Source organism: Pimephales promelas, chromosome 4 (assembly GCF_988280905.1).
Source record: "Pimephales promelas chromosome 4, fPimPro1.hap1.1, whole genome shotgun sequence".
NCBI lineage: Eukaryota > Metazoa > Chordata > Actinopteri > Cypriniformes > Leuciscidae > Pimephales > Pimephales promelas.
Window position 1 is genome coordinate 12334448 of NC_142772.1, and position 27985 is coordinate 12362432.

The 27985-nt window shown below is 40.2% G+C and overlaps 1 protein-coding gene across 2 annotated transcripts; it reads right to left on the minus strand.

The window, feature by feature from the left end:
* Positions 1-8: 8 nt before the first annotated feature.
* naa38 (N-alpha-acetyltransferase 38, NatC auxiliary subunit) lies at positions 9-27985 on the minus strand. Of its 2 annotated transcripts, none has more exons than XM_039674206.2 (3): positions 27812-27985; positions 27355-27541; positions 9-1444 (listed from the first exon to the last, which is right to left on the minus strand). In XM_039674206.2, exons 1-3 carry the CDS (start codon positions 27854-27856, stop codon positions 1329-1331), a joined length of 348 nt encoding a protein of 115 aa, XP_039530140.1. In that variant the 5' UTR covers positions 27857-27985; the 3' UTR covers positions 9-1328. The 2 variants fall into 2 exon arrangements, with proteins under 2 accessions (XP_039530140.1, XP_039530141.1); XM_039674207.2 differs by having other exon boundaries at positions 27373-27541; positions 27812-27981.

The following is a 27985-nucleotide window of genomic DNA, read 5'->3' on the forward strand; positions in this document are numbered from 1 at the left end:
GCAAGATGCCCTGTTGATATATGGTTTATTTAAACTGCAAATGTAAAGCATAAATTAAAAGTATTATGACAGATGTGAAGGGGGAGGAGAATTTATACCAGGTTTCTCGTCAAGAAAAACTTCTTTATAGGATACACCTGTGCATCCTAGCGCACAGCTCCTCTGGATGCTTACTCACTCCATGTTCCTCGCCTCGTCATGGTGCAATTAGCTAACTGAGATGTCCTTTAATATGGCTGAATTCAATCGGTTTCCAGGTCACAGGCTGGAGGTCAGAGGAGCGAGGAAACTTGAGTGCTATCACCTCAATTTGAGTATTGAGAAGCACCCCCCAGTTCCAACTGAAGAAAAAAAAAAAATCAGCTCAAAAGCATGATGCTGCCACCACCATGCTTCTCTGATGAAATTTTAAAATGTAAAAAATGTAATTTTTACATTAAAGATTTTGATATGATTTAACTTGCAGTTCTTACATCACAAAAAAAAAACAGCTGTTTTTGTGACGCAAACCAGGTGTGCAGACTTTTTATATCCACTGCAAACTAAAGTTATAATTGTATATTTGGTCAATGATAAAAGTATTTGCATGCAGTAAATAATTGTTGTGTACAAGAATTTACAAGAAAAGAGCAGTGAGATTTTGATAATGCTAAAATATACTGTATATATTTTCATTTTACATTAACTTGACAATTATATTGGATAACTAAATAACCAAGATGGTATTTAGTCGTTCTTTTTCTATATCCATAGATATGAATTCAGTAAAATAAAAATCCTTTTAATTTTGTAATGTATTGAGATATATGTATGCATATATAATTATTTGCACTCTCGTAATTTTAGCAGTTGAAAGATGTCATTTTGTTTATGTGCAATTATAATCAACATGTAAAAGAATAAGGTCTGTGAATGACCTCTGCTGGTGATATGAGGTTATGAGGAAATAGTAATAAATGGTGCAATGACATCATACAAATATCAGATTGATTATTAAACTCTTATTGAAAAATTGCAATATCCATAGAATTACATACACAATGTGCACTGCTCACAAAGCAAACAAACAAGCAAAAGGGTACAGTTTACAAGTCACACTGTTATTAATAATTTTTGTTTCAACACAGAGGTCCAAACCACTGTGTATTGCATTTCCCTGAAGAAAAAAAGAAAAACACACACACACACACACACACACACACTGGGAAAAATCCTATTGGGTTACAACTCCAGCTCTTCTGCTATCTCTGTAGTTGCAGATACAAAGTGTGCATGAAAAACTAAATTCTCTATAGTCCATATGGTGACCCCAAATGTCTCTTAAGTTGTCAGAGTCCATGGGTGGTGGTCTGAAGGCTTTCAGATTCCACTTCTATAGAAACCACATGATGGCCGGGGATCATAGCCAGTCCCAACACTCTGGGTTCACCTTGTGAGAAAGAATCTGTGGGAAAAAAATATAAATGTATTTTTTTAACTTTTAACCATGGTACTGAGGAGACATGTATGGTTTTACATGTGACTATCAACCAAGGGCCTGTAGTGGTCCCAACTCAGTGGTGAATTTTTCCATTTAAAAATATAAATATATATTTTATCGAATTTTAAAGGTGTTCCTGTCATTATTCAAGTAATACTACAAATTAAATATTAAATGTAATCTATATTACATGTTTTTAGTAAAATAGTGAGATACAAAATATAAAATATCACCCCTGCTTTGGTAAATTTAGAACTTGGTGCCTTGCCTCTCCTCAACAAGCAAATTAATTGTGGGTTTAAAGTATCTATAGCACAAATTATTTGTGGTAAGTTGGTAAATTATAAGTTGGTATAAACATGAGCCTTGTCTGATTGGTCGTGGCGGCGGTGTTGCAACAATCTATAAAGATATTTTTAATATTACTCAGAAAACAGGTCACAGGTTTAATTCATTTGGAGTACTTGTGCTAAATGTTACGCTCTTAGATGTAAGAAGGAAATCCATATTATCTCTAGCCTTGGCTACTGTATATAGACCTCCAGGGCGATATGCTGAATTCCTAAAAGAGTTCGCAGACTTTCTATCGGATCTATTGGTGAATGTCGATAAAGCAATAATTGTTCGATTTTAACATACACGTAGATAATACAAATGATGCTTTAGGGGCTGCGTTTACAGACTTATTAAACTCCTTTGGGGTCAAACAAAATGTCAGTGCACCCACTCATCGTCTAAATCATACACTAGATTTAATTATATCATATGGAACAAATCCAACTGATATAGATATTATACCGCAAAGCGATGACGTCGCTGATCATTACATGGTGACTTGCATATTACGTACTGCTGAAATATGTCATGTTGCGCCACGTTAGAGACCAGGCAGAACAATCCTTCCAACCACTATAGATAGATTCTCAAATAGCTTACCTGATCTATCTAAGCTGCTAAATGAACCCAAACAAACAGATGAATTAGAGGAAATGACTAGCAGTTTAAGCACCATTTTCACTAGTACATTAGATATTGTTGCACCAATTAGATTAAAAAAGGTTAGAGAGAAAACTAAAGCACCCTGGTACAACAGTGCTACGCATGCTATCAAGAGAGAAACCCGTAAGTTAGAGCGTAAATGGAAACAAACTAATTTAGAGGTCTTTAGAATCGCGTGGAAAGACAGCATGTCACGTTATAAAAAGACAAAGACACAAAAACAGCCAGGGCTGAGCATCTCCGCAAACTAATAGAAAATAACCAAAATAATCCAAGGTTTTTATTTAACACCGTGGCTAGACTAACAAATAAACAGACATCACCAGAGCAAAATATACCGTTACAGTTTAGTAGTAATGATTTTATGAATTACTTCAATGAGAAAATAGAAAGCATCCGAAACACAATTATAAATGTACAATCCTCTATGGTGTCTTATGATTCAGCTTCAATTATGGCCCCTCCAGAACAACTAAACCACTTTACAACGATAGGACAGGAAGAGGATCCTGTTTAAAAAAAGCTTTTGTCGTATCGACTTCAAATTTCTGCTGTGCCTTCTAAAGGCATTGACGATGTAAAGTTGAGCTATCTGCGCGTTTTCGTTCATGGGCGTGTCTGTGGCGTCGATGATTTGCCATGAAACAGGAAGTTGTAGTAACTTGGCTGTTAATGCCGAGATCTGCACGAAATTTTACACATTTGACAAGAGTCCCGCCCTGAACAAATCTACATGCCGACTTTCACCCACAGTCATAGCGCCATCTGCTGGCAACAGGAAGTGACCTTTAATGAAGCAGCCCCCGCCGCATGTTTGACCGACATGCACAAAATTTCTGTGGTACATCTAACATGTCCAGACGCACAGAAAAGCCTCTTGGTGCAATGCCCTAAACTCGACAGGAAGTCAGAAAGTCATTTCTAATTTTACCGCCATTTTTGGATGATTTACACACTCTGTACTTTAACAAACTCCTCCTAGGGACTTAGTCAGATCGACTTCAAATTTCTGCTGTGCCTTCTTAAGGCATTGATGATGTAAAGTTGTGCTATCTGCGCATTTTCGTCGATGGGCGTGTCCGTGGCGTCTATGATTCGCCATAAAACAGGAAGTTGTATTAACTTGGCTGTAAATGCCCAGATCTGCAAGAAATTTTACACATTTGACAAGAGTCCCGTCCTGAACAAATCTACATGCCGACATTCACCAACAGTCATAGCGCCACCTGCTGGCAACAGGAAGTGGCCTTTAATGAAGCGTAGTAAATTCACAGGCGCACCGGCTGAGCTCCAGAATATGCAACGCGGCCGCCTCACAACCCGAGGCGCTACAGGTGCGAGGGCCCGCCCATCGCTGCTTGTAGCTTTAATTTTTTTTTTTTTCTGCAAAGTAAGCGCCATTTTCGGGGCTGCAACATGCTCAAAAACTCACCAAATTCGGCACGCATGTCAGGACTGGTGAAAAATTTCGTATTTTGTGGGTTTCGCGGATGGGCGTGGCAAAATGGCACGCTAGCGCCACCTAGAAAATTGGAAAAAATTAGCCCCTCGTCCACGTTCAACCTACATGCACGAAATTTGGTGGGGACGTGTATCATATCAAGATGCACAAAAAAGCCTCAAGAACCCATACCCTAAACTCGACAGGAAGTCCGCCATTTTGAATTTGGCGGCCATTTTTGGACGATTTACACACTCCGTACTTTAACGAACTCCTCCTAGGGATTTAGTCGGATCGACTTCAAATTTCTGCTGTGCCTTCTAAAGGCATTGACGATGTAAAGTTGTGCTATCTGTGCGTTTTCGTCGATGGGCGTGTCCGTGGCGTCGAAGATTCGCCATGAAACAGGAAGTTGTAGTAACTTGGCTGTAAATGCCCAGATCTGAACGAAATTCGACACATTTGACAAGAGTCTCGCCCTGAACAAATCTACATGCCAACATTCACCAACAGTCATAGCGCCACCTGCTGGCAACAGGAAGTGACTTTTAACGAAGCAGCCCCGGCCGCATGTTTGACCGACCTGTACGAAATTTCTGTGGTACATCGATCATGTCCAGACACACAGAAAAGTCTCTTGGAGCAATGCCCTAAACTCGACAGGAAGTCCGCCATTGCTAATTTTACCGACAGTTTTGGATGATTTACTCATTACGTACTTTAACTAACTCCTCCTAGGGATTTAGTCTGATCGACTTCAAATTTCTGCTGTTTCTTCTAAAGGCATTGACGATGTAAAGTTGTGCTATCTGCGCGTTTTCGTCCATGGGCGTGTCCGTGGCGTCGATGATTCGCCATGAAACAGGAAGTTGTAGTAACTTGGCCTTAAATGCCCAGATCTGCACGAAATTCGACACATTTGACAAGAGTCTCGCCCTGAACAAATCTACATGCCGACATTCACCAACAGTCATAGCGCCACCTGCTGGCAACAGGAAGTGACCTTTAACGAAGCAGCCCCGGCCGCATGTTTGACCGACCTGTACGAAATTTCTGTGGTACATCTATCATGTCCAGACGCACAGAAAAGTCTCTTGGAGCGATTCCCTAAACTCGACAGGAAGTTCGCCATTGCTAATTTTACCGACAGTTTTGGATGATTTACTCATTACGTACTTTAACTAACTCCTCCTAGGGATTTAGTCTGATCGACTTCAAATTTCTGCTGTTTCTTCTAAAGGCATTGACGATGTAAAGTTGTGCTATCTGCGCGTTTTCGTCCATGGGCGTGTCCGTGGCGTCGATGATTCGCCATGAAACAGGAAGTTGTTGTAACTTGGCTGTAAATGCCCAGATCTGCATGAAATTTGACACATTTGACAAGAGTCCCGCCCTGAAAAAATCTACATGCCGACATTTACCCACAGTCATAGCGCCACCTGCTGGCAACAGGAAGTGACCTTTAACGAAGCAGCCCCGGCCGCATGTTTGACCGACCTGTACGACATTTCTGTGGTATATCTATCATGTCCAGACGCACAGAAAAGTCTCTTGGAGCGATTCCCTAAACTCGACAGGAAGTCCGCCATTGCTAATTTTACTGCCAATTTTGGATGATTTACTCATTGTGTACTTTAACTAACTCCTCCTAGGGATTTAGTCTGATCGACTTCATATTTCTTCTGTTTCTTCTAAAGGCATTGTCGATGTAAAGTTGAGCTATCTGCGCGTTTTCGTTCATGGGCGTGTCCGTGGCGTCGATGATTCGCCATGAAACAGGAAGTTGTAGTAACTTGGCTGTAAATGCCCAGATCTGCACGAAATTTTACACATTTGACAAGAGTCCCGCCCCGAACAAATCTACATGCCTACATTCACCCACAGTCATAGCGCCACCTGCTGGCAACAGGAAGTGACCTTTAACGAAGCAGCGAACCAAATTCACAGCCGCACCGGCTGAGCCGCAGAATATGCAATGCGGCTGACTCACACCCCAACGCGCTACAGGTGCGAGGGCCCGCCCATCGCTGCTTGCAGCTTTAATTAAAATTGTTCCTCCATGAGGAATATCTTGTGATCAACGCAATAGATTATGTTAATTTTGGGATCATTTTAACTCTTCATGACCTGCCATAGAACAATTCCACCAGAGTATTTCTATTTCTATCTTTCTATTTTTACATGCTGTGCTGTCATTCTTTTGAGCATTTTCATATGCCATACATCAAAATAATCCTTACTCTCCCAATTTGAAGGCTATGTTTGTAATACATCAATAGTAACTAGATAAATATCTCAAAAGTGCAATAAACAAAAAGAAAACCGTTTTTTTATTCTACATATTTTAATCAATACAAAAAATGGATAAATCTAAACCGTAAACTTGTCAATGTGAAAAACATGCATAAAACAATTTAAAACTATACAGAATTGATTTGAACTGATTACATAAATTAGTTTTTAAGATTTCATTTTTTTTTTTTTCATTTTTACACTCATTCAAAAAAAAAGGGGGTAAAAATGCCATGTAAAATATTCAATTACATTTGTGGTCAAACAGATAACATTTTGCATTTAAATATTGATTGAACACTGAATTGGTTAGAATATAAAATAAATAGACCCTGTCAGAACAATTAATAATAAAATAAATAAAAAATAAATAAATAAAGCCGATGAGCAGACGGAGAGTTCAGCGTCATCGGACGCAATTAGTATTTCCAAAAACTTCACGTCCGTGTACTTTCATTTAGTCATAACGTTGCGTGTGTGTCTGTGTGTGTGCGTGTGTGAATGTGCTTGTATTTGCGAGTGTATAAATGAGAAGGAAATGATAGAATGAAGCAATGGTAAAAAGACAATAACGATAAGAGGGAACATATAGCAGATGGGAGTCAAATGCATGGTCAAATGATGCAGCTTTTGACGTCACATCATGCGACACACGCTGGGGTCATAGTGCACAGAACGTGATACGTCAATAAGCCATCGGAAGATGTAACTATCAATCGCAGATCCAGACTGATCTCATGAAGTAGCGTGTGTATGCCACGCCAATTCGTATTTCCATTTTTGGCGTGCTATCAAGACGCATAATCGCCTTTCAGCGTGTTTATGAACGCCGTTGACTTAACGTTATATAAATATATGACTTACCTCAACCCCGTCCCTAAACCTAACCGTCACTGGGGTTAATGGCATTTATGACTGTTCCCTTACCATCCTAGGTAAAAAAAAGATATGATTTACCTCAACCCCATCCCTAAACTTAACCGTCACTGGGGTTAATGGCATTTATGACTGGAGATTTGACTGCATGTACAGACACGCGGAATGACACGGACGTTAATGGCGTAGACATACACGCATACACGCGGATACACGCGGATAGCTCAAAATGCGTAGAGATAACACGCCACCTGACTCGAAAGTGGCGTGTATGTTTACGCAAAAGTCATGATGTCATGTTGGCAGATCTACAGAATATGTGCAAAGACATGCAATCCATTTTTGTGTGTTTTTTATTTTTGTAAACGCATATTACGCAATTTGTACAGACTCATTATTAAAACAACGCAACATGAGCATGTTGGAGGCTTGATCTGAACATGTTACCTCTCTGGTTTTGTATGCAAAAAGAATGATTGAGCTAGCCATTTGGTTTCAGTGTCTATAGGCTCTTAAACAGACACACACAAACCGGAGCGCCGGCGCTTCCGTCGGTTATAGAGGGTTAATAGTGATGTATCGTTCATGAACGATTCGTTCATTTTGAATGAATCTTTAATATGATTCGGGACCATAGACAGTAAAAAAAATGGACACAGCGACCCCGTTGATTTCAACGGAGAGAGCTGAAGCTCAACATGGGCACTCACTTCCTGATAGCCGAGCATTCTGCGCGGGCTCAAACTGAGCTTGACGACGTAGATGTCACGTGAGCAAACTGACTTGACAGTTGTAAATCGTCTAGTAGCTGTGCCAACACAAATTTTAATCGTGCACAGAGACGGCGAAGTGCGACCTGGAGCAACTTTTGGTAAGTATTCTGATTAATTATTTTGACATTTTGCTTCTATCTATGCCATGGGCTGACTATAGACAGTAAAAGATTGCCTACGAGGCTGTGCGAGCTTCTCCTGCTGTCTATAAGGTAACTTCTCTACTGTGCGACGGACAGTCGAGTGGTTATGACGCAATTTTTAGCCTATTTTTATAAGAACGGCTTCTACGGGGCCATAACCAGTGATGCGCGGGTCAATCTATAAACAACCCGCACCCGACCGACGTTTTCAACTAACCCGCCCGCAACTCGGACCGAAAAAAAGAAAAAGGAAATATTGTACCCGACCCGCTTCCTGGACCGCATTTTTTTAAAAGTATTAAATATTTATTATGAATGCGCATTATTGATGAATGCGATGTTTACGTTTCGACCCTGCTTAAAGAATTCATCAGCAGGTTTACTGAGAGAAGGCCAACTTTCGGAAAAGTGTGAAAGCCTAGGAGCGCAAACTGTTCTTTTTCTGAATGCTGTATGATATAGCCTAGTGTTATGTAAAAAAGGCTTTATTTATTAATTTATTTCGTTTCATTTTCTTAACAATTAAAATGCTGCATGTGTTTATCCAGTCTAGTCAAAGTGTGCGTCTCTACCCCGACTTTCCCAACAAAAATCCCGCGCCCTCTCAGAAAATACATAAAACTGACATTACCGAGTTATATACGTTTAAAAGTAGTCTATTAAAATGGTACAATGGTATTGCTCAGTTCAATGTGTTGGGAAATCGGGCATTTTGTCCCGCGTCAGCATTTATTCAAAAGTTAATAAGTTCTACATTCAAAAGGTAAATAAGGATTTCCCATTTGTATTAAGGTTTAGGCTATTTCGCCACGTGATGCCCAATTAAAGGTCACACAACACAAATTGTAGGCATAGAATATGTAAAGTCTTTATTAACGCATTTTAGACTAACAAAAACAGATAGGCTAAGCCAAAGACTGCTACAATATCAATAAATAAAAGTTCACAAATACCCATTAAAGTAAAGCTGAATACTGAAACACAGTAAACTTAACCTGTTTTAAAAAGAAGGCTAAAAGGTGCCACTTGTTGGTAACAAAAAAAAAAAAAAGTAGCCTAATACAATAAACGAAAATGCATTTGTATAATGAAACAAAATAGGCTTCATTGTTTTTAGCCTACAAATATATCCTATAACTAACACAGGAACCTAAATCAGATACAGTAAGCCTAACTTGGGCTTAAACGGGCTATAATGTGCATTTTGTGGCCTAAAACAGAACATTAGCCTACTTATTTTTTAGCTGTCCTCGCGCTGTGTAGAAATAGTATTGAATCAACCGTCCCAGGGTTGAGACGGTTTCTTCTCGCCTCTATGACACGACCAGCGGAGCTGAATGTGCGCTCACTGGCTGCACTTGATGCTGGAACGCAGAGGATCCTCCTTGCCAATGCACGAAGCCTCGGGAAGGTGGGTCCCTGTCTCTCCCAAAATTCAAGCAACCGGTCCTCGTTACAGTCATCCAGCGTAAAGTGTGCAGCACGGTACCGCTCCAATTCATTCGTTAGGCCCACATCAGCGGCATCATCGGCCCATTCAGCGAAGTCCACTCTAGGTCTTTTCTCTCTCTGACTTTCGTTAGTGACGTCTGTGGAAGGTAAAATAGCATTTGTCAATAATGTCATTTACCAGACTTAAATTGAAATATCCCATTCATCATTAATAACACAGTCACTTACCCTCGCCTGTAGATGTTCGTGGTGCTGTAGTGCTTGAAGTCTCAGGAGAGCCCGCGGCTTCAAGAGACATGAGGTTACTAACGATTCTGTGGAGATTCTTCCTTTCAGTCTCAGTCATCATTTTGAGACTTTTGTAGCGGGGGCAGAGGAAGAGGGCGATTTTGTGCGTGTCTGTGAGGATTAACTTTTGATGGAGTAGAGCAAGTGCGCGCGTACGGAGCAAAGCCATGTACTCCGGGTCTCCAAAGACTGGTTGGCAGTGTGCGTCCAGATTGTAAAACCACAGCATCACTAAATGCAGTGTCGGGTAGTCCTGTCCCTGCAACTCCTCAGATGCTTTCTTGAAAGGCTCCAAGAAATCTATCACGGCTGTGAGCGTGTTATGATATATGCCTTCCATGCGCTCTGACTGCCCCCTGCTTTCGAGTAGCTCGTTAATTTCTCTGTATTGCTTGCTCACAGATTTGAGCATGTCAATTTTACTGTTCCAACGAGTCTCACAATCTTGGACTAAGCCAGTGATGTAGTGGTGCCTGGAGAAGTGGGTATACTCTTAATTTATGCCCCCAATATTTTTTTAAGCGTCCCAGCAAAGGATGAACGGTCTGTGTTATAAACAGTGACATGTAAGACTATAGTCTTGCATTAGTGTGAATACGCAAGACTATAGAATAGAGTGAATACAATAGAAAACATAGAATCAGTATTATTGCATATCAGGGCCGCACATATGGTTTTCTAAATACCCAGGTCCCATAAATTATATTGTTAGGGGGGTTCGGGGGCATGCCCCCCCCCGAGAAAATTTAGATTTTCCTGATCTCATTTTAAGGTGTTTTGATGGCCAAAAAAATGACAACAGTTAGCTTTAAAAGCATGAAGTAGTCTATTTGATCAGATTCTTAAACATGAGAATCAGTTCCAGTTTCAGCGACTTTTCTTTCCTAAATTAATCAATGTTTTTGGACTAATCTGTTAATTTAATTAATAGTTCAATTGATCACTCAAAAAGACAGTCACTTGTCGCCACCCTCTGGCTTAATGATGCAAGTGGCGCAAACACAGACAAGCGGAGTTATACAAACAGTAAAAAGTCAAACACATTCGAAAAAACGCTATACAAATATATTTATACAATAATAATGGCAATATATTTAATAGGGTGCTTGTGTTGTTAAATTGAGCTTATAATTTCCACTGTCTTTAATAAAACTGATTATTTCTGTCGGTCATTTAAAACGTCTATTGAAAAACAGCCGTAAATTTGAGCTACTTGCATCTTATCTCACACTGTATGATCGTTAACTGAAGTGAAGCGTCGCGTTGGGATTCGCGCTCGGCTCGCGCATCTGTGAACAAATATACTGCATTATTTTATTGGTCTCACGAACATTTTGACATTGACGAGCAGGTGAGTGCTGAAGCAAATCAGATGAGAAGGTCAGTTATCGTCGCGATGGGAGAATCATTGCAGCAACAAATTAGAGTTAATATTAGGCCTACGGGTACGACCCTAACTGGGTGGGTGCTTTTTTTTTTATCATGAAATTGGATTAGCTAATTAATTGGATTAACTAAATGATGCGCATCAGAGGGGATTTAGAAGTGGGTATACGCAATGCCGACTGAAAAGGAAGTGGGTATACGCCGTATACCTGCGTATACCCTGCACTACACCACTGGACTAAGCCATGTGGGAGAGCTGTGCTTGCACTGGCTTTTTTAAGATATTTGACGATGCCCTTGCACGCGTCAATCATCTCCGTTACCTCATCAATGTCAGATCCACTGAACGTATGTTTCAGAATTGTGTTCAGAACATGGGCTGCACATGGTATCCAGTGATAATTTTTTAGGGCAGCTTTGATGTTAGAACCCTGGTCACTCACGAGCACCACTTGGTCGAATGAGATCCCGTATGAACACAGCTGCTCATTAATCTGTTCATGGATGTTGATTGCTGTTTTGGGCAATGTGCAATCGAATTCCACAGTGGACATAACACGGCTTGCCAGCTTCCAGTCCTCTGTGATATAATGGCACGTCAAGACAGTGTAGGACCTTCTGTTAAAATCATCAGTCCACATATCAGTCGTTATTGCAAGCCCTCCATGGTCGTGCACCGCTGACTTCAGTACCTCGGATAAAGCTTGTTTCTCGACCATGGCCTGTTTTTTAGCTCGATCACAGACTGTCTGCCTATGAGGAAGCACTCCATTTGCGTCGACTGCGCCATAACGTGCTCCAATGTTGATGAGACCCTGGGCTACTTTCGTAAAACCTTCCCCTGAAACAATATCAAACGGGCGCAGGTCTGTGCAACAAAAGTCCACGCAATAATCCACAAATTTACTCTTCACTTGAAGAGGAATTTTCGTGTGGTCAGGGCGCATAAAGGCATCTATAGTTTGTGGTCCTGGTTGGCCTGACGCTGCTCTATTCGGCTGTGATGGCTTCCCGGGGCCGCACTTGTGACGTGCCATGTTGGTCGTGCCAGTTTTGTGGCTATCAAATGTGTAAATTGCATCGCAAGAAGTACACATGACAAATCCAGCACTTTGGCCATCATCTTTGATTATTTCGTCAAATGTCTCCCACACTTTGCTTTTTCTGTCTGTGTATTTGCGGAGCTTCCACTCCCCAGACCTCACTTTCTGTCTTGCCGCCTCCATCTCTACCTGCAGACTGAGCTCGTGCGTGCGTCATCTTCGCGCCAGTTATTCAGCCAATAAAGTGTATGCCTATGTATTTCATACAAAATTGTGTCTAGTACTATATAAATTACAAAGGTTTAATTGACATCTTTATTTCAAACAACCGACCGACCGCGACCCGAATATCATTAAAAATATTTTTGGATGACTCGTAACCGCGGGCAACCGCGGGTGACCGCAGGCACCCGCTCATTTCGGATCAACCCGCGCATCACTGGCCATAACATAACATACAAAGTAATGGAGCCTTTTATACATTGTAATGTTTCTTTAGAAATAAATAATGGATAAATGGAGTCTTTGGACGCCTCAGATGTAAAGTTATTCGCTGTCAAAGTGATGCCAAAATGAAAGGGAGTCAATGGGATGCTAACAGCAGGTGATAGCCAGCTACAATGGCGGCCCCTTGAGGCAGCTTCAGCTTCCAGCTGATGGATTACCCCCTTGTTTGGGACTACCGAGTTGTCTCGAGTGATTCGTTCATTTTGTGTTGACCGTGTATGCGCAGGGCTCCAGACTAACTTTTCCAGTGGTTGAACTGGTGCTACCAACTTTCTCATTTGGTCACATCAGCATTTGATTTGGTCAAAACCTTATTAGGGCCCAAGCCCTGAAAGGGCGAAGGCCCTATTATTTTCCTTGGGATTATTTATTATTCTTCTTCTTTATTATTTTTCTGCTACCTTTTGGGCATTTTTGGGGCCCTTAACATGCTCGAAAACTCTTGAAACTTTGCACACGGGTCAGAACCCGCGGCCATCAGAGCCGGGCTGAAGCTGGTACCCGGGCGTGGCAGGGCGGCTCGTCAGCGCCCCCTGGAACGGGGTCCGAACACTTGGTCCATAACTCAAACACGCTTGTATGTAATAATATGAAACTCGGTACACATGTTGATCTCATCGTTTCATCTATACCTCGCGCTCTTACTTTTTACCCCAGCCCAACAGGAAGTCGGCTATTGAGGTTTGTTTGTAAAACGCTCGCAATGGAATGACAAATACTCCTCCTAGAGCTTTGATCCAAATTCGACGAAACTCGGTCAGCGTGAAGTCAAGACATTGAGGATGAAAGTTTGCGTGGGGATTTTTGATATCTCGAACGGTTTGTCCGTGGCGAGGAAACGAAATCATGGCGAGAAACGTGAAACAGGAAGCTTCAAACTTCATCTGTATAATGTAAACATACGGCAGATGTAGACCTGTGAATGGATTCTTGATATCTTTGAAACTGTTGCCGTGGCGATGCATCAAACTTTACCCTTCTTTTAGGATGCTTTTAGGATGCTTTTGAGACCCTTAGCATGCTTCAAAATGCATGAAACTCGACAGACACATCACATTTATTAGCCAGTAGACATGTGCAAAGTTTCAGAAACGGGCGTGGTGTGGGCTTAGTAGCGCCACCTTTTGACAAAAGTGGGGTTATTAGTTTTAACTAGAGTTACAAAAATTGGTATGTATATTGTACTCCTCGAGCCGGACAACTTTCTAATTTACACTTATTAGCTAGGACCCACAGAAAGTCAGATATTTTTGTTTGAATATGGTCACTCTGAGCCTACATGTCTCTGTGTCTTTGGCTGTCTGTGTGTGTGTGTGTGTGCAGGGGGAGGGGGCTTAACCATTAACTGCTGTGTGTATGACCTGCATAAAGAAAATACATTTCTCAAGCCTGGTATTTTTTAAATAAGTTTTTATTTTTATTTTTTATAAGTAAAGGCATATAACTAGTTTAATTGTAGTGCATTGACAATAGTTTTATATAATTAGTTTATTAATCAGATTAACTTGGTCAATAAACTTGGTCTGAAAATTTGGTCCATAAATCAAACACACTTGCATGTAATAATATGAAACTTGGTACACATATAGATCTCATCGTTTCATATATACTTCACACTCTTACTTTTTACCCCAGCCCAATAGGAAGACGGCTATTTAGGGTTGTGTTTAAAACACATGCAATGGAATTTAAAGTATTGCTCCTAGAGCATTGAACCAAATTCGACGAAACTCGATCAGCGTGAAGTCAAGACATTAAGGATGAAAAATTGCCAAGGGATTTTTGATATCTCGAACGGTTTGGCCGTGGCGAGGAAACGAAATTATGGCGAGAAACATGAAACAGGATGTGTGTTATAACTTCAGCATACATTAACTGATCTTGATGAAACTTCAGCAGTGTTTTCGCTGTAAGAGACCGATCACATGGATGTGACTATTGTGAGTCAAAGTTATAGCGCCACCAACTAGCAGCATGAAGTGTGTAACTTTTAAAATGCTTTGAAACCACTCTCTTATTTTTAACCGATTTGCTTCAAACTTCATCTGTATAATGTAAATACACGGCAGATGTAGACCTGTGAATGAATTTTTTTTATATCTTTGATACTGTTGCCGTGGCAACGAATCAAACTTTAACATTCTTTTTTGATGCTTTTGAGACTCTTAGCATGCTTGAAATTGCTTGAAACTCAACAGATACATCACATTTATTAGCCAGTAGACATGTGCAACTATGGCAAAAGATTAAAGTCATGTCAAAAAAGTAAACACTAAAAGCCTCATATCTTCTAAAAATGTAATTATACATCATTTGTTTCTAAATTTAAATTATACAAATATTATAACTTCCCTAATTTTTCCTTTTCCTTTCCTTTAATAGTATATGCACAATATAGAATTTTAATCAGCCTTGTCAAAGATGGCAGTGTCAGAGCCGATACCGATCCTGAGTATCTAATCGGCGCACTTCTTTTCAACAGTCAAATTGAAATTGAAATTGAAATTGCTTGAAACTCAACAGATACGTCACATTTATTAGCCAGTACACATGTGCAAAGTTTCAGAAACGGGCATAGTGCAAGGACTAAATAGCGCCACCTTTTGACAAAAGTGGGGTTGTTAGTTTTATCTACAGTTACAAAAATCGCTATATACATTGTACTCCTCAAGCCGGACAACTTTCTATTACATAGTCATTAGCTCGGACCAAGAGGAAGTCAGATATTTTGGTTTGAATATGGTGAGCCTCTCTCTGAGCCTACGTCCCTGTATGGCAAGCCCTTTTAACATTTAAAAGCTAAGTTTGCCTGTCCGGAATTAACATTGTAGATATCAACAACGTCTTTCTGTCTATTCGTAATTACATTTTGGATAGTTTGTATTATCATTTAAGATATCTGTAACATAATTGTGACTAGTCAAAATGACAGAGTATGGCAAGCCGTTTTAACATTTAATCATAAAAGGGCCAAAGCCTTCGGCACCGCCACCCGGGTGCCTTTAGGTAACTAAAGGAACCGGGGTTGCGGTGCCACCGGCTTGGGCCCGCCATCGCTGCTCGCAGCTATATATTTTTTTTCTTTTTTTTTTGCTACAGTCTATTGGATTAAACAATGCATGCTGATGAATAGTGGTTTTAAATGGACCAAAGCTAGCAAAGGCTTTCTGGGTTGCAGCATACCTGTAATATATTAATTATCATTGCCAAATTTCAGGATTTTCATGGATTTTGGACAGTAATTTTAATCAGTAATGTTAAAGGGTTAGTTCACCCAAAAATAAAAATTAAGTCATTAATTACTCACCCCCATGCTGTACCAACCCCGTAAGACCTTCGTTCATCTTCGGAACACAAATAAAGATATTTTTGATTGAATCTGAGGGCTGGACCACTCTTCCATAGACAGCCTGAGGGACTGCCTCTTGACGGCCCAGAAAGTCATTAAAAGAAAAGGTTTAAGTATTCCATGTGCCTACAGTGGCTCAACTATAACTTTATCAAGCGACGAGACTACTTTTTGTGCGAAAAAAAACGTAAATAACGACTTTATTCGACTTTCCATTACTTCCTTATGGGCGCATGCGCGAGAACTGAGACGAGACCGTTCTTCTTCGACTACTTTTTGTTACCGGCTGCTCACCGCTTAGGAGTTTTACCGCCCCCTACCGTATAAGATGACGTACTGCTTGTAAACAGAACGTTTTGCGCCTCCGGCTATATCAGTACGTCATCTTATACGGTAGGGGGCGGTAAAACTCCTAAGCGGCGAGCAGCCGGTAACAAAAAGTAGTCGAAGAAGAACGGTCTCGTCTCAGTTCTCGCGCATGCACCGCTGCAAAATCAGCAATATCATGACATTCACTTTATTCACTTATAGACCATTTCACAAGATGTAAACAACAATGGTCCAGAAGCACTTCCTGTTTCAGTTTAACACTAAATAAAAGCTGGGATAAAATACATCCAACAGAACATTTAAAACTGAATCAAAAAGTTAAACCAACATCTTTAAGATGTTTTCTTTACATGTGAAATAAAGAAAACAGTTACAAACTGAAACAGGAAGTGTTTCTGGACCAGTGTTGTTTACATCTTGTGAAATGGTCTATACACCTAAAAACACAGACATGGCGACCGGCAGCGCTGCTAATGTGGCTCTGAATCCACTTGTTGACAAGAACGGAGGAAAGAGCCATATATGGAAATATTTTCGATTAGGCTAATGTTGCCATAAGGGGCCGTTCGTTAATTTAAATAAGGCATACGCGCTCCACTCAGAATAGAAGTGACGTGTTTTTTTCTGTATTTTTGATTAAATAAATGCAGGCTAGATGAGCATAAGGCTTCTTGCAAAAACATAAAATAGTATCACTCTCACTCACACACATCTGAAAAGCCCAGAAAAATTAAGTGCTCACAGATTGGGTGTGGCCTTTGCCATTAAGAAAAAATGTTCAATAAATTGTAAATAATCTTTTTCTGGGTTGTGACGTTTAATTTTTCCCCTATCAATTTCTACATTTTAGTTTGAGTTTTAAAACTTACAGGTTATTTTTTTATAGTATAACGACCTCTTAACTGTCAAAATATCAAGGAAAATTTGAATTCTCTGTTCATGACCCCATTAAAGCTACATTATGTATTTTTCTCAGCCGCTAGGGGTCGCTAACCTCTTACAATAACAAAGACGCAGTGAATAAGCGTAATGATGGAACTTGTCATGCCGATGGATCTAATGTGTATGGAAAATGTATTTCTACATTTTTCAAACTCATGGTTGAAGGGGTTATTTAAAAAAAAAAATTCTCCCGGAGGTGCAATTCCCCAAACCACACAGCAACACCCCACCCCGCCCCGCCCACCGCGGCTTGGTAACAACCTCCGGCACGGCGGCACCTAACAGCACCGCTGCTGAAAAAATTTCTAGGGGAAACACTGGCATCTGTGTGTTCGTTCGTTATTCACACACCCAGACACCCGATTCATATTTAAACAGTCTTTTTGGTTTTACAGATACTATTCTATATCGCGATTAGAACAAATCTCAGTAGACTATAGCAATATAGTTTGGATGTGTTCATGTAAAATAATGTTTACTACTGTTTTACTGTTTTCCAAAGATGGAGCCGCCTGTATACACGAAGTGAACTGTCTTTATAAAGTATCTTCTTATTTACAAAGTTCTCAATGCTTCGTTTTGCATGCAGGGACTCATTATGTTACTATGTTAGTGTGGGGCTATTTTGAGCCTTGTTAGTGGTATAAACTAGCGATTTCTTTTTACTTAGTAAATGTCCCCATTACTAGCATTATACGCTAAACAGTTTTTAGAGATAAAACTCTATACATTCGATTATCTTGAAAACAAATCTCAGAGAACGGTTGACTAAGTACCGTTGTTTTATTAGACCAAAGGTTCATTTTTCACCGGAGTTCTCCTTAACGTGATATTTTCGGGGGGAAAGGCGCAGCCGTCAACTAGAGCAGTGCCACCACCCAGGCTACAGTTGCACGTCCAGGAGTGCACGTTCGCAACGGGGAAAGCATAAAGTTTACTTGATAACATTTCATACATCAATATCGTTACGACTAGAAATAACCTTTAATAATGTATAGTTATCCGCATCTTTCCTTCTCTTATGTACAGTTACTTTTTAAACATGAAAATCGCATTCAGCATGAATGAACATCCTGCTTGTTAAAGCAGTATCCTGTATCTGAGGCAAAATTACTAAATATGCAGCGCGAGTTATATATTTTTGAACTCCAAACAATTGGCCACTGACCCAGCTGATAAAATCTTCCTTTGATTCGATCCGTGATTACAACTTGACACTCAAATTAATCGATCGTATTTTGTTGATGCAAAAGACGCGCGCGTGCACAAGCACTGAGCGGGAGCGAGGTGTTCACCGGGCTATGGTCAAATAATGACGCACTGTTATAAGTTGTGTATAATTTAAACTACTTAGTCAACACTAACAGTAGCTGCTGTTTGGTTTTCATATTGCTGCTCTCCTTCTTTACTTCTGAACTTGATGAACTTGACACTTTTGAACTCCTCTTGATTAAAGCTCAGGGTGACAGGTTGCCATATCACAAAAAGAGCAAAACAAGCCCCTTAAAAATGCAGTATAAGCTTTTTTTTCTTTTCTTTTTCTAAAAAAAATTCTTTTCATTTCTAAAGTATTTAGATTTATTTATTATACAAAGCCCTTTTTGTCGATTTTTTTGAGGATAACTACATATATAAATAACTATATCGTGAAATATAGCGTTACCATGAAATAAAATGAGTCATACCATGAAACACAATTTTGGTCAATATTTTTTTTCAATATCTCTCGAGGAAAAACTCAAATCGCATTCATGCTTCCTAGCTTACTTTCTCATGCGCGAGCCAAATTCTTGGGGCAGGCAAAGCAAAGAAAGGGGAGGTTCAAAATCAGCTCGTCTGAGCTTTAATTTTCTCAAAGGCACAGAAAGATCGGTTTAAGTCCTTTGTTCTAGACTGGCCGCTTTTTTAAAATCACGCCCATAGCGGTAAACTTGAGGACTGCCCATCAACGTACAACCCCCATCAACGTGGGGAGGCCTTGCGACAGTCGTGTTGCAACAGTGGATCTCCACCGTCAGCGCTAGCCAACACGGTATCCTCTTCTCGGTATTTCAGACGCCCCCTCATCAGCGCTCGGCTGGCGCCGGCTCTGGACTCAACAATGTGTGTGAACATAGACTGTGAAACATAAGTAACGCGTGTGAAGTAGAAGACAATAATGAGGTTAGCGCCATCCGTAGCTTAGGAATAGGTTGTACGCAAATGTCGGAGCTAGGGTTGGGTACCAAAACTCAGTGCCAATAGGGAACCGGTTCTGACGTAAACGGTAGTAATCAGACCGAATAAGAACAAAGATTTCGGATTTCGGTCCCTGAGTCTCTGTGTCATGAGGCTCTCTGTGTCACGCAAATATCTCGCTCTCTCCCTCGTGCGCGCACTATACAGTTTGAAGCACAGTCTGTTCTGTCTAGCATGCACGCACTTGCTCGCTCGCTCTAGATTCCGGGAGATTTTAACTAATTTGCGGACATCAGGGAGCCGTTATCAACATGCGGGAGACTCCCGGAGCGTCTGCTGATAGCGAGGGGATTAATGAAGATGCCAAAGACAAAATGCTCCAAAGTTTGTCTGCATTTCACGTGTAAAATTATGCGTCAGAACGATTGTCTGAAGCCCATATAGAATCACGATTCGCGCCGCCTTGACGCTCACGTCATCCTATTATATTAGCGTGCGCATCATCTGCTCCTCAGATTTCTCTGCCGAAAAAGGAAGCTTGTCGGAAGCGCAAGGAGTTTGGCAGCGAACGCAGTGACTTGTTCCCTATTCAGAGAACATGGGTTACATCAGTAACCAGAGACGTTCTCTTTCATAAGTTTACTCAAAGCTGCGTAGCAAAGACGCAGTGAGAACGAAATACCAAACTCGCCAAGCTAAGCACTGCATAACTAGTACAATGACCAGATAACTTGCATGACTGGTTCAAGCAGACAAAACATGGGAACCTGTAGCCATGTCGATATTAGATTACCCTGGTAGTAATCTCTATTAATCTCCAGTATTATTACATTGTTTGATACAATATTGTTTTATTTGATATTGTGTTATGTGAATTTTTATTTTATATTGGTTTATTTATTATTACCATATGTTACTTGTATTTATATTGTTTAAATATATAAGTTAATATTGTGTTCAGTTTGGCCCTGTAAATAAAGGGGTATTATTTTTTTGACAAAGAGTGTGCGGTTTCGTTTTCTTAAGTACCGTTTCAAGAACCGTTTAAGCACCGGAACCGTTTAAAAAAATACAGAGTAGGTACTGGTATCGGATAAAACCCAACCAATACCCAACCCTAGTCGGAGCGGATGCTGAAAATAGAGAGGCGAACAGACAAGCTGCAAAATAAACACATGAATCGATACTCTTGCGGACGCGACGATGCATCGAATGCATCGCCTGTATAATCGATGGATCGATACGAAACAATTAATATATACACGCCTGGTTGAGATGTATAACAATGGTTAGTTTTCTGTCAACGAATGTATCCAAACAGTTGCTCACCTGTCTATAAAACACATAATATATTAAAGCGTCTTAAATGTTTCTATGGTCCCTACTAAATAAATCGGAAATCGAAGGTAATGCGGGAATTATGTCATTTATAGGTGATGCAAGGACACGTAAGCTAAATATTTGGGATGATGTAAGTCGTACACAAATCAACAAAATATATAACATTGTTCTAGTGTTTTTGGAATATTTTGATGCAAAAATCGATAATTTAATAATTACAGTTGTTATGAAAATTCCTGACAATAGAAAGCAAGTGTTCAAAATAAAGTGACAAGAATAATAATTAGTGATGTGATGTTTGGCACCGAGGCTGCGAAGCTTGTATCATAAAAACGAAACATCTCACATGAACCACTGTACCAGAGCTTGATTCGTTTTGGCATAACCATGTGATCAATTACATCCGAAGCTTCGTTTCGACACACAACCACATGACTGCTTCATATTCTGTTTAAAAAATAGAACAAACCCCTTGCGCAGGTTTTGAGTGTCATGGCATGCGCTTCAGTAGTGAAAAGCCGCCGTTTGGAAGTCTGGCAGCATTTTCAATCAAGTCGTATCAAGTCCCATGTGAGAGAATATTTTTAAAGGCAGGGTAAGTAGTAAATAAAAAAGAAATATTAGCCCTCACACTGTTGAACAAGACCTGTTCCTTAGTAAAAAATCTTTAATTTTTTCAATTACAAAACTCCCCAGTTCACAAGCACTTTCACTATGAACCTTGCATAGGCAATTGCACCTTGCCTATGAACTCATAGGTTTAGGACCAGTGGTGTAGTGCAGGGTGCAGGTATACGGCGTATACCCACTTAACTTTTCAGTCGGCATTGCGTATACCCACTTCTAAATCCTCTCTGATGCGCATCATTTAGTTGCTAATCCAATTTCGTGAATAAAAAAAAACACCCAGTTAGAGTCGTACCCGTAATATTAACTCTAATTTGTTGCTGCAATGATTCTCCCATCGCGACGATAACTGACCTTGTCATCTGATCTGCTTCAGCACTCAAACACCTGCTCGTCAATGTGAAAATGTTCATGAGACCAATCAAAGAATGCGGTATTTTTGTTCATAGAAGCGCGAGCCGAGCGCGAATCCCAATGCGACGCTTCACTTCAGTTAACAATCATACAGTGTAAGATAAAATGCAAGTAGCTCAAATTTGCGGCTGTTTTTCAATAGACGTTTTAAATCACCGACACGACAGAAATAATCAGTTTGATTAAAGATAGTGGAAATTATGAGCTCAATTTAACAACACAAGCACCCTATTAAAGCCACAATATGTATTTTTTCTGCTTTAAAAATAGCAAAAATAACTGTATCTATGTTATATATTTCTATTAGATGTGTACTTACATTATCCCGACAGTTTCCACCAACTTTAAAATACGGAGAAATGTATAGTTTAATTCGAAGACACGGGACGGGACGTTTCTTTATTTCCGTTTCGTCGCCCGTCTATGGCGTCATATAACCTTTGACTCCTCTATTTTCTCTAACTTCCTGCGGAACCCGGCGAAACCCGCCAAACATAAAGGGACTACCGCCAATAAAGCAAAGAAAATGATGAAGAAAAAAATGTTGCATGTATTTTTATGTGTAAATCACGTGCCCGCTCACGAGCGCTCATTCTTAACAGACACACTGTCCCCGGTGCTGCTCGTGCGTCACAGAATTCATAAAGCGCTCCCCATTCACAGTAACCGGGTCGTCTCATTCAAATCAGCCAGCTACTGCTGTCAGCGAGCCACGCACATTGAATACTCATATGAGTCAGGCTGCGAATGTAAGTTACGTGCCCGCTCCAGCGCGCTCATGCTTACTAAATAAACGCCTCACCTCCGGCACCGCGCACTCACTACATTCCCTTTAGCCTTAGCACATAGTGGATGCATAAAGCAAACCCAGTCAAACGCTTGACTGCAGTATCTTATGTGCCTAATAATCCGGTGCGCCCTATATATGAAAAATGTTCTAGGTCATTCATTGAAGGTGCTTAATATAAATATTTATATTCGTTTGTATCATAGTTTTGGACCACGATTACGCTTTGCCTGCACGTTCTGCTGCCAGCTCAGTAAAGCTCAAACGTACGGGTGAAAAATATGACCCGAGAAGGGTTTGGGATAGGAGAAGCATGACACAGGTAAACATTGGGGTTGCATTTAAAGCTTCTTGACAAGCTAAATCTACATAGAGATGCTGTATATCCGTATATTTTCTGAAACGATGATGTCATGTCATGAGCTGAGCTGGTTGTCATTGACAGCGACAACAACTCCCGTGAGCCCACGCTCTTTCCCGACGTTATCAAAGTACGTCTTTTGTTATTATTTTAAATGAGTGAGCCCTGGTGGCCAAAAATTGCATACGTGTAAATATATTGCCATTATTATTGTATAAATATATTTGTATAACGTTTTTTCGAATGTGTTTGTCTTTTCACTGTTTAAAACTCCGCTTGTCTGTGTTTGAGCCACTTGCATCATTAAGCCAGAGGGTGGCGACAAGTGACTGTCTTTTTGAGTGAGCAATTGAACCATTAATTATGTTCTGAATTCTTCATGTTTAGTATAATATCGGAGATGCGCACAGAATTAGCGTTGTATGTTATTATAGTAAACATGAAGAATTCAGAACAAATTAAATTAACAGATTAGTCCAAAAAACATTGATTAATTTAGGAAAGAAAAGTCGCTGAAACTGGAACTGATTCTCATGTAGACTACTAGTCTTGCATTAGTATTCAATATGCAAGACTATAGTATAATGAATACAATAGAACACATAGAATCAGTAGTATTCTTGCATATCAGGGCTGCACATATGGTTTTCTAAAAACCCAGGTGCCAGGTCCCATAAATGATATTGTTAGGGTGGTTCGGGGGTATGCCCCCCTGATCTCGAAATAAGCATTTTAAGGTGTTTTGATGGCCAAAAAAATTGACAACAGTAGCTGAAAACATGAAGTAGCCTATTTGATCAGATTCTTACAAGTCACTGTTTATAACACAGAGCGTTCATCCTTTGCTGGGACGCTTAAAAAATATTGGGGGTATAAATTAAGAGTATAACCACTTCTCCAGGCACCACTACATCACTGTTTAGGGCTGCATTTGTTACATAAAGCAGAGTTAATTTGTCCTATGCATAGACTGTAAAAAAATATGGACGTAGTGTCCGTGACGTCACCCATAGGTTTCTGAAAAGCGTTTTTGAAGCCTAAAGTGTGCGGGGCCGGCCATCTCCATCTTGGCAGTGCGTCACCTCTCGTCACTACCGGATAAATTAAAATGGGCAAAGAGGCGGGACGCGGGTGGAGCTGAGGTGCTAATGCTATGCTACTGCCGCTGAATTGACAGCTGATTGAAAAAGTAAAGCCAATGCTTAAAGTTCATGTTTTGCCCTTCGAAATATTATAATAATTAAGACGTAACTAAAAGTGATACTATTTACTTTACTTTTTTAATCAACTTTATTAATCTCACACAAGGGGCAATTAGTTAAGAGCATGTATACAAGTACATAACACAGATCACACACATTTCTCACAACATACAAGCAGTCAACTATGTGCATCGTGATGCATTCTGCTAGTTAAAAATGTATTAATTACTTACAATATTGCTCAAAGCTTGTGCATGTGACAGTGATTCAAGGCAAGCACACGTCAGTCGGCATCTCACGTCACGTTCGTAAAGAGCTTTAATTCAGTCTATTTTACAATCTGATTTTGGCCGCCTCTCAGTTTCTCAGATGGGTCAAACCAAAGATATTACCTCAGAACTTCAAGTAAATGAACTAGAAATCCGCGCTCATTCAAAGGTGTGCATCTATTGCATGGACGGAGAGAAAGCACTGAAATCATCAGACATCCATTAATCCATGTGAGGGAAACAACTGGAAACACAGCACTGGTTATTCTCTCAACACGACGGAATCCAATGGCGTGCACGGGCGAAGGTATAATACATGTATTAAATTGTATGAAATAATCCCGGAAAAGCACAAACACAGCTGAGGGTGACGCTAACAGACAGCAGACAAACGACTAGCAGTGAAAGCAGCGGCAAGAATCACCTGTCACTCAAGTGGCCACGCCCTTAATTATGCAGAACTTTAAGGCTTAAATATAAAGGGATGTCATGAAGGGAAAAATGAGCTCTATAGACCAAAGCCACTTTTTGCTCCAGGCTGTAAACATGTTTTTTTCTGCTGTAAAGTTGAGAATTTTAACATGGGGGAGATACTAGTGATGGCCGGTTCGTGAACGAATCGTTCTTTTGAACCGGTTCTTTTTAGTGAACCGGTCGAACCAGTACACTAAATCGGACTGAATCGTTCGAAACAGTTCGCGTCAGCGCTAAACCACAAGTTACTAAAGTTACTCACTTTCAGACATGCCTGACAGTCCCTCCGAATCGAAATAAACCAATATCCAGAAGTACATTTTATTCCAGTAACTCAAAAAGTTCACTCAACGGAGACATATGTTGGTGCTGAGAGAAGTGATGAGCACGAGCAGCTGATACTGCGCATGCGTGTACTACCGAACGTACAGCGGTCGGATAACCAGTGCAGAACCGACTGTTTCTTTAGGACACATGCGACATATTGAGAACTGATGAGTTGATGAGCTGAGCATGCGTGCATTTTTTTCAGGGACGAAATGTATGTTTCCAAGTCTTTAGTTGAACATCAGTAAGTGTAACAAAATAAAACATTTTGGAAACATGTTTATCACATAATTACTGTATTATCACTGTATTATTTTAACGATTGGAAACAATGATTGGATTCTAAAACTCTCAAACTAAACATTTATAATTATACTAAAATAATATTTTCAGGAACAGCTCATTTAATTTCTATGTAACAATATAAATATTTGATGTAAACTCTTGCCAAGGTTTTAATGGTGCACTGCTTAGTAAATGTTTATAATGTGTTAACATAAGAAATTAAACATACATGTTTAATTCGTTATGTTAACACATTATAAACATGATACTGTATAGGCTACAGAAGGCTATATTGGAGACAGACATGCATCGATTTTTTAGTTTTGTCGTCTGTATATTCAGGTTTCAGCTCAGCAAACACAGGCCTATGCTATGGTTCTCGAGCCGATCCTGTACTCCCAGCTAAAGGAAGGACAGCGAGCCCCTGGTGGGCCAAAGAAACGCTTTAAGGACAATATTAAGACCAACCTAAAAAAGTTTAACATCACATCTGGCGACTGGGAGAATCTAGCATTTAACAGGTCATATTGGAGAAAGGCAGTGCTTGAAGGTGCAGCACACCACGAAACAGAACTTCGCTGCGCCGCAGATGCAAAGCGGAAGCACCGCAAGGACAAACAGAGAAAGGCTCAACCACAACACAACACCTCAACCTTTCAATGCCAACACTGCAGTAGAATCTGTGGATCAAGGATTGGCCTCTACAGCCACCTGAGGATCCACAAATAAGGTGACCCAACGGAGAGGACAGTCATACTCGTCTCGAGTGACCGCCGAAGAGGTTGTTGCAGTTCTTGTGCTAGTACAGAACCGAGAACTGTTTCTTTCGGACACGTTCGGAGAACCGATGAGCTGGAGATACTGCGCAATGCGCATGCGTGATAGCACTGAACAGAACTTTCTTTCGGCCGGCTGATCCTGTGCTGATATACGAGCACGCAGTAGTACGGGTGAACCCAGGACTTAAATGAGAGGGCGAATCGGCGAAATGTAAGTTTATTTAATAACAAATAAAATGATGAAGACCATTTATGCATTTTATATATTTAAATCATATAAAACATCCGCGTTAGCACATCGCCTAGCTTCAGCAGGGTCTGTTTTCAAAATGTAAATGTAAGAAACTTATCCAAGATGATTATGACGATGTGTACTATTATTTAACTGAAGTTATGATTACAAATGCCTTTAATTTTAAGTATTTTTATCCGCCGGGATGATAGAATTGACGTCATTACGTGATGACGTAAAAGAACTGGTGAACCGTTTTTTTGAACCGGTTCATTAAAACGAACTGTCCGAAAGAACCGGTTCGCAGAAAAGAACCGGACTTCCCATCACTAGGAGATACAGATTTCTGCAGCCTGCCTCAAGCGGCCACTCGATAGATTGCAGTTTAATTCACTTCCGTGTTGGCTTCAAGAGAGAGAGAGACGGGGAGGTTGCCGCTTGGTCATATGTATTAATTATTTTCTTTCATAAATTAATTAATCTCTCATTTTTTAATACATTGTGTAAACATCAACACTAACACTGATGATTTTATTGCTTTGTGGTTTTCATAGCACAAAGTGATTAATAACATAAAACAAAATAAATAAAAAATAAATAAAAAAATTGGGAAAGGTAGCTTTTCCACCTTTTGACCACAAGATATCGTTAGAGTGCACCGTGTTGAAAAGCTTCGAGTAATTTACGACTGAGGGGAAAGCCTCATTACTTCACAAATCTTCATTTCACCATCATTAATAATAATGATTAAGTTTTGATAAAGCATTAGGTGTGTACCTGGGGTGCACTGGGTACCTGTAGATTTGAGGAATTCTTGTGCAGATCCCAGGATGACGTTGCAGTCTCGGTCTGTGCACAGGAAGAGCCCCACAAGCGTCCGTCCGTCTGTCATTCGAATCCTCATACTCTTATTGAGGAGGTTCTCCAGCTTGCACCGAGCCAGCGAATAAACAGACTCGTCCACCTGAGACACAACATGATTGACATCAACAAAAAATAGCTAACAGTTAAAACATATTGATCCAATTCAATGGGGTCAGAATATTTAGCCACATATAATGGTTCTTTTCAAAAATAATAATCTATCATAAGGCATATCATTTAAAAAACGGATTTGATTAAAAGTGTGATCCCAATAAAGGCACTGACAAACTAAATTAATCAGTCATAGTGCTTGCTAGCAATAGCTTCAGCGCTAATATTTCACTGGCTCCATGTGACAACATATTCAGACCTCAGTTTGCATTTCGGTGCCGTTCTCTTCGCTCTCTGTCGCCATTCGAGCCTTTTTGGTATATCAATTTTGTATAAATGCGACTCAAATGGGAAAGAGATAGAGAGAGTTATCCCAACAAAGATGTGTCTTCTTCAGGTCGTACAATCTGCTGTAAATATTTCGTTTGAACAA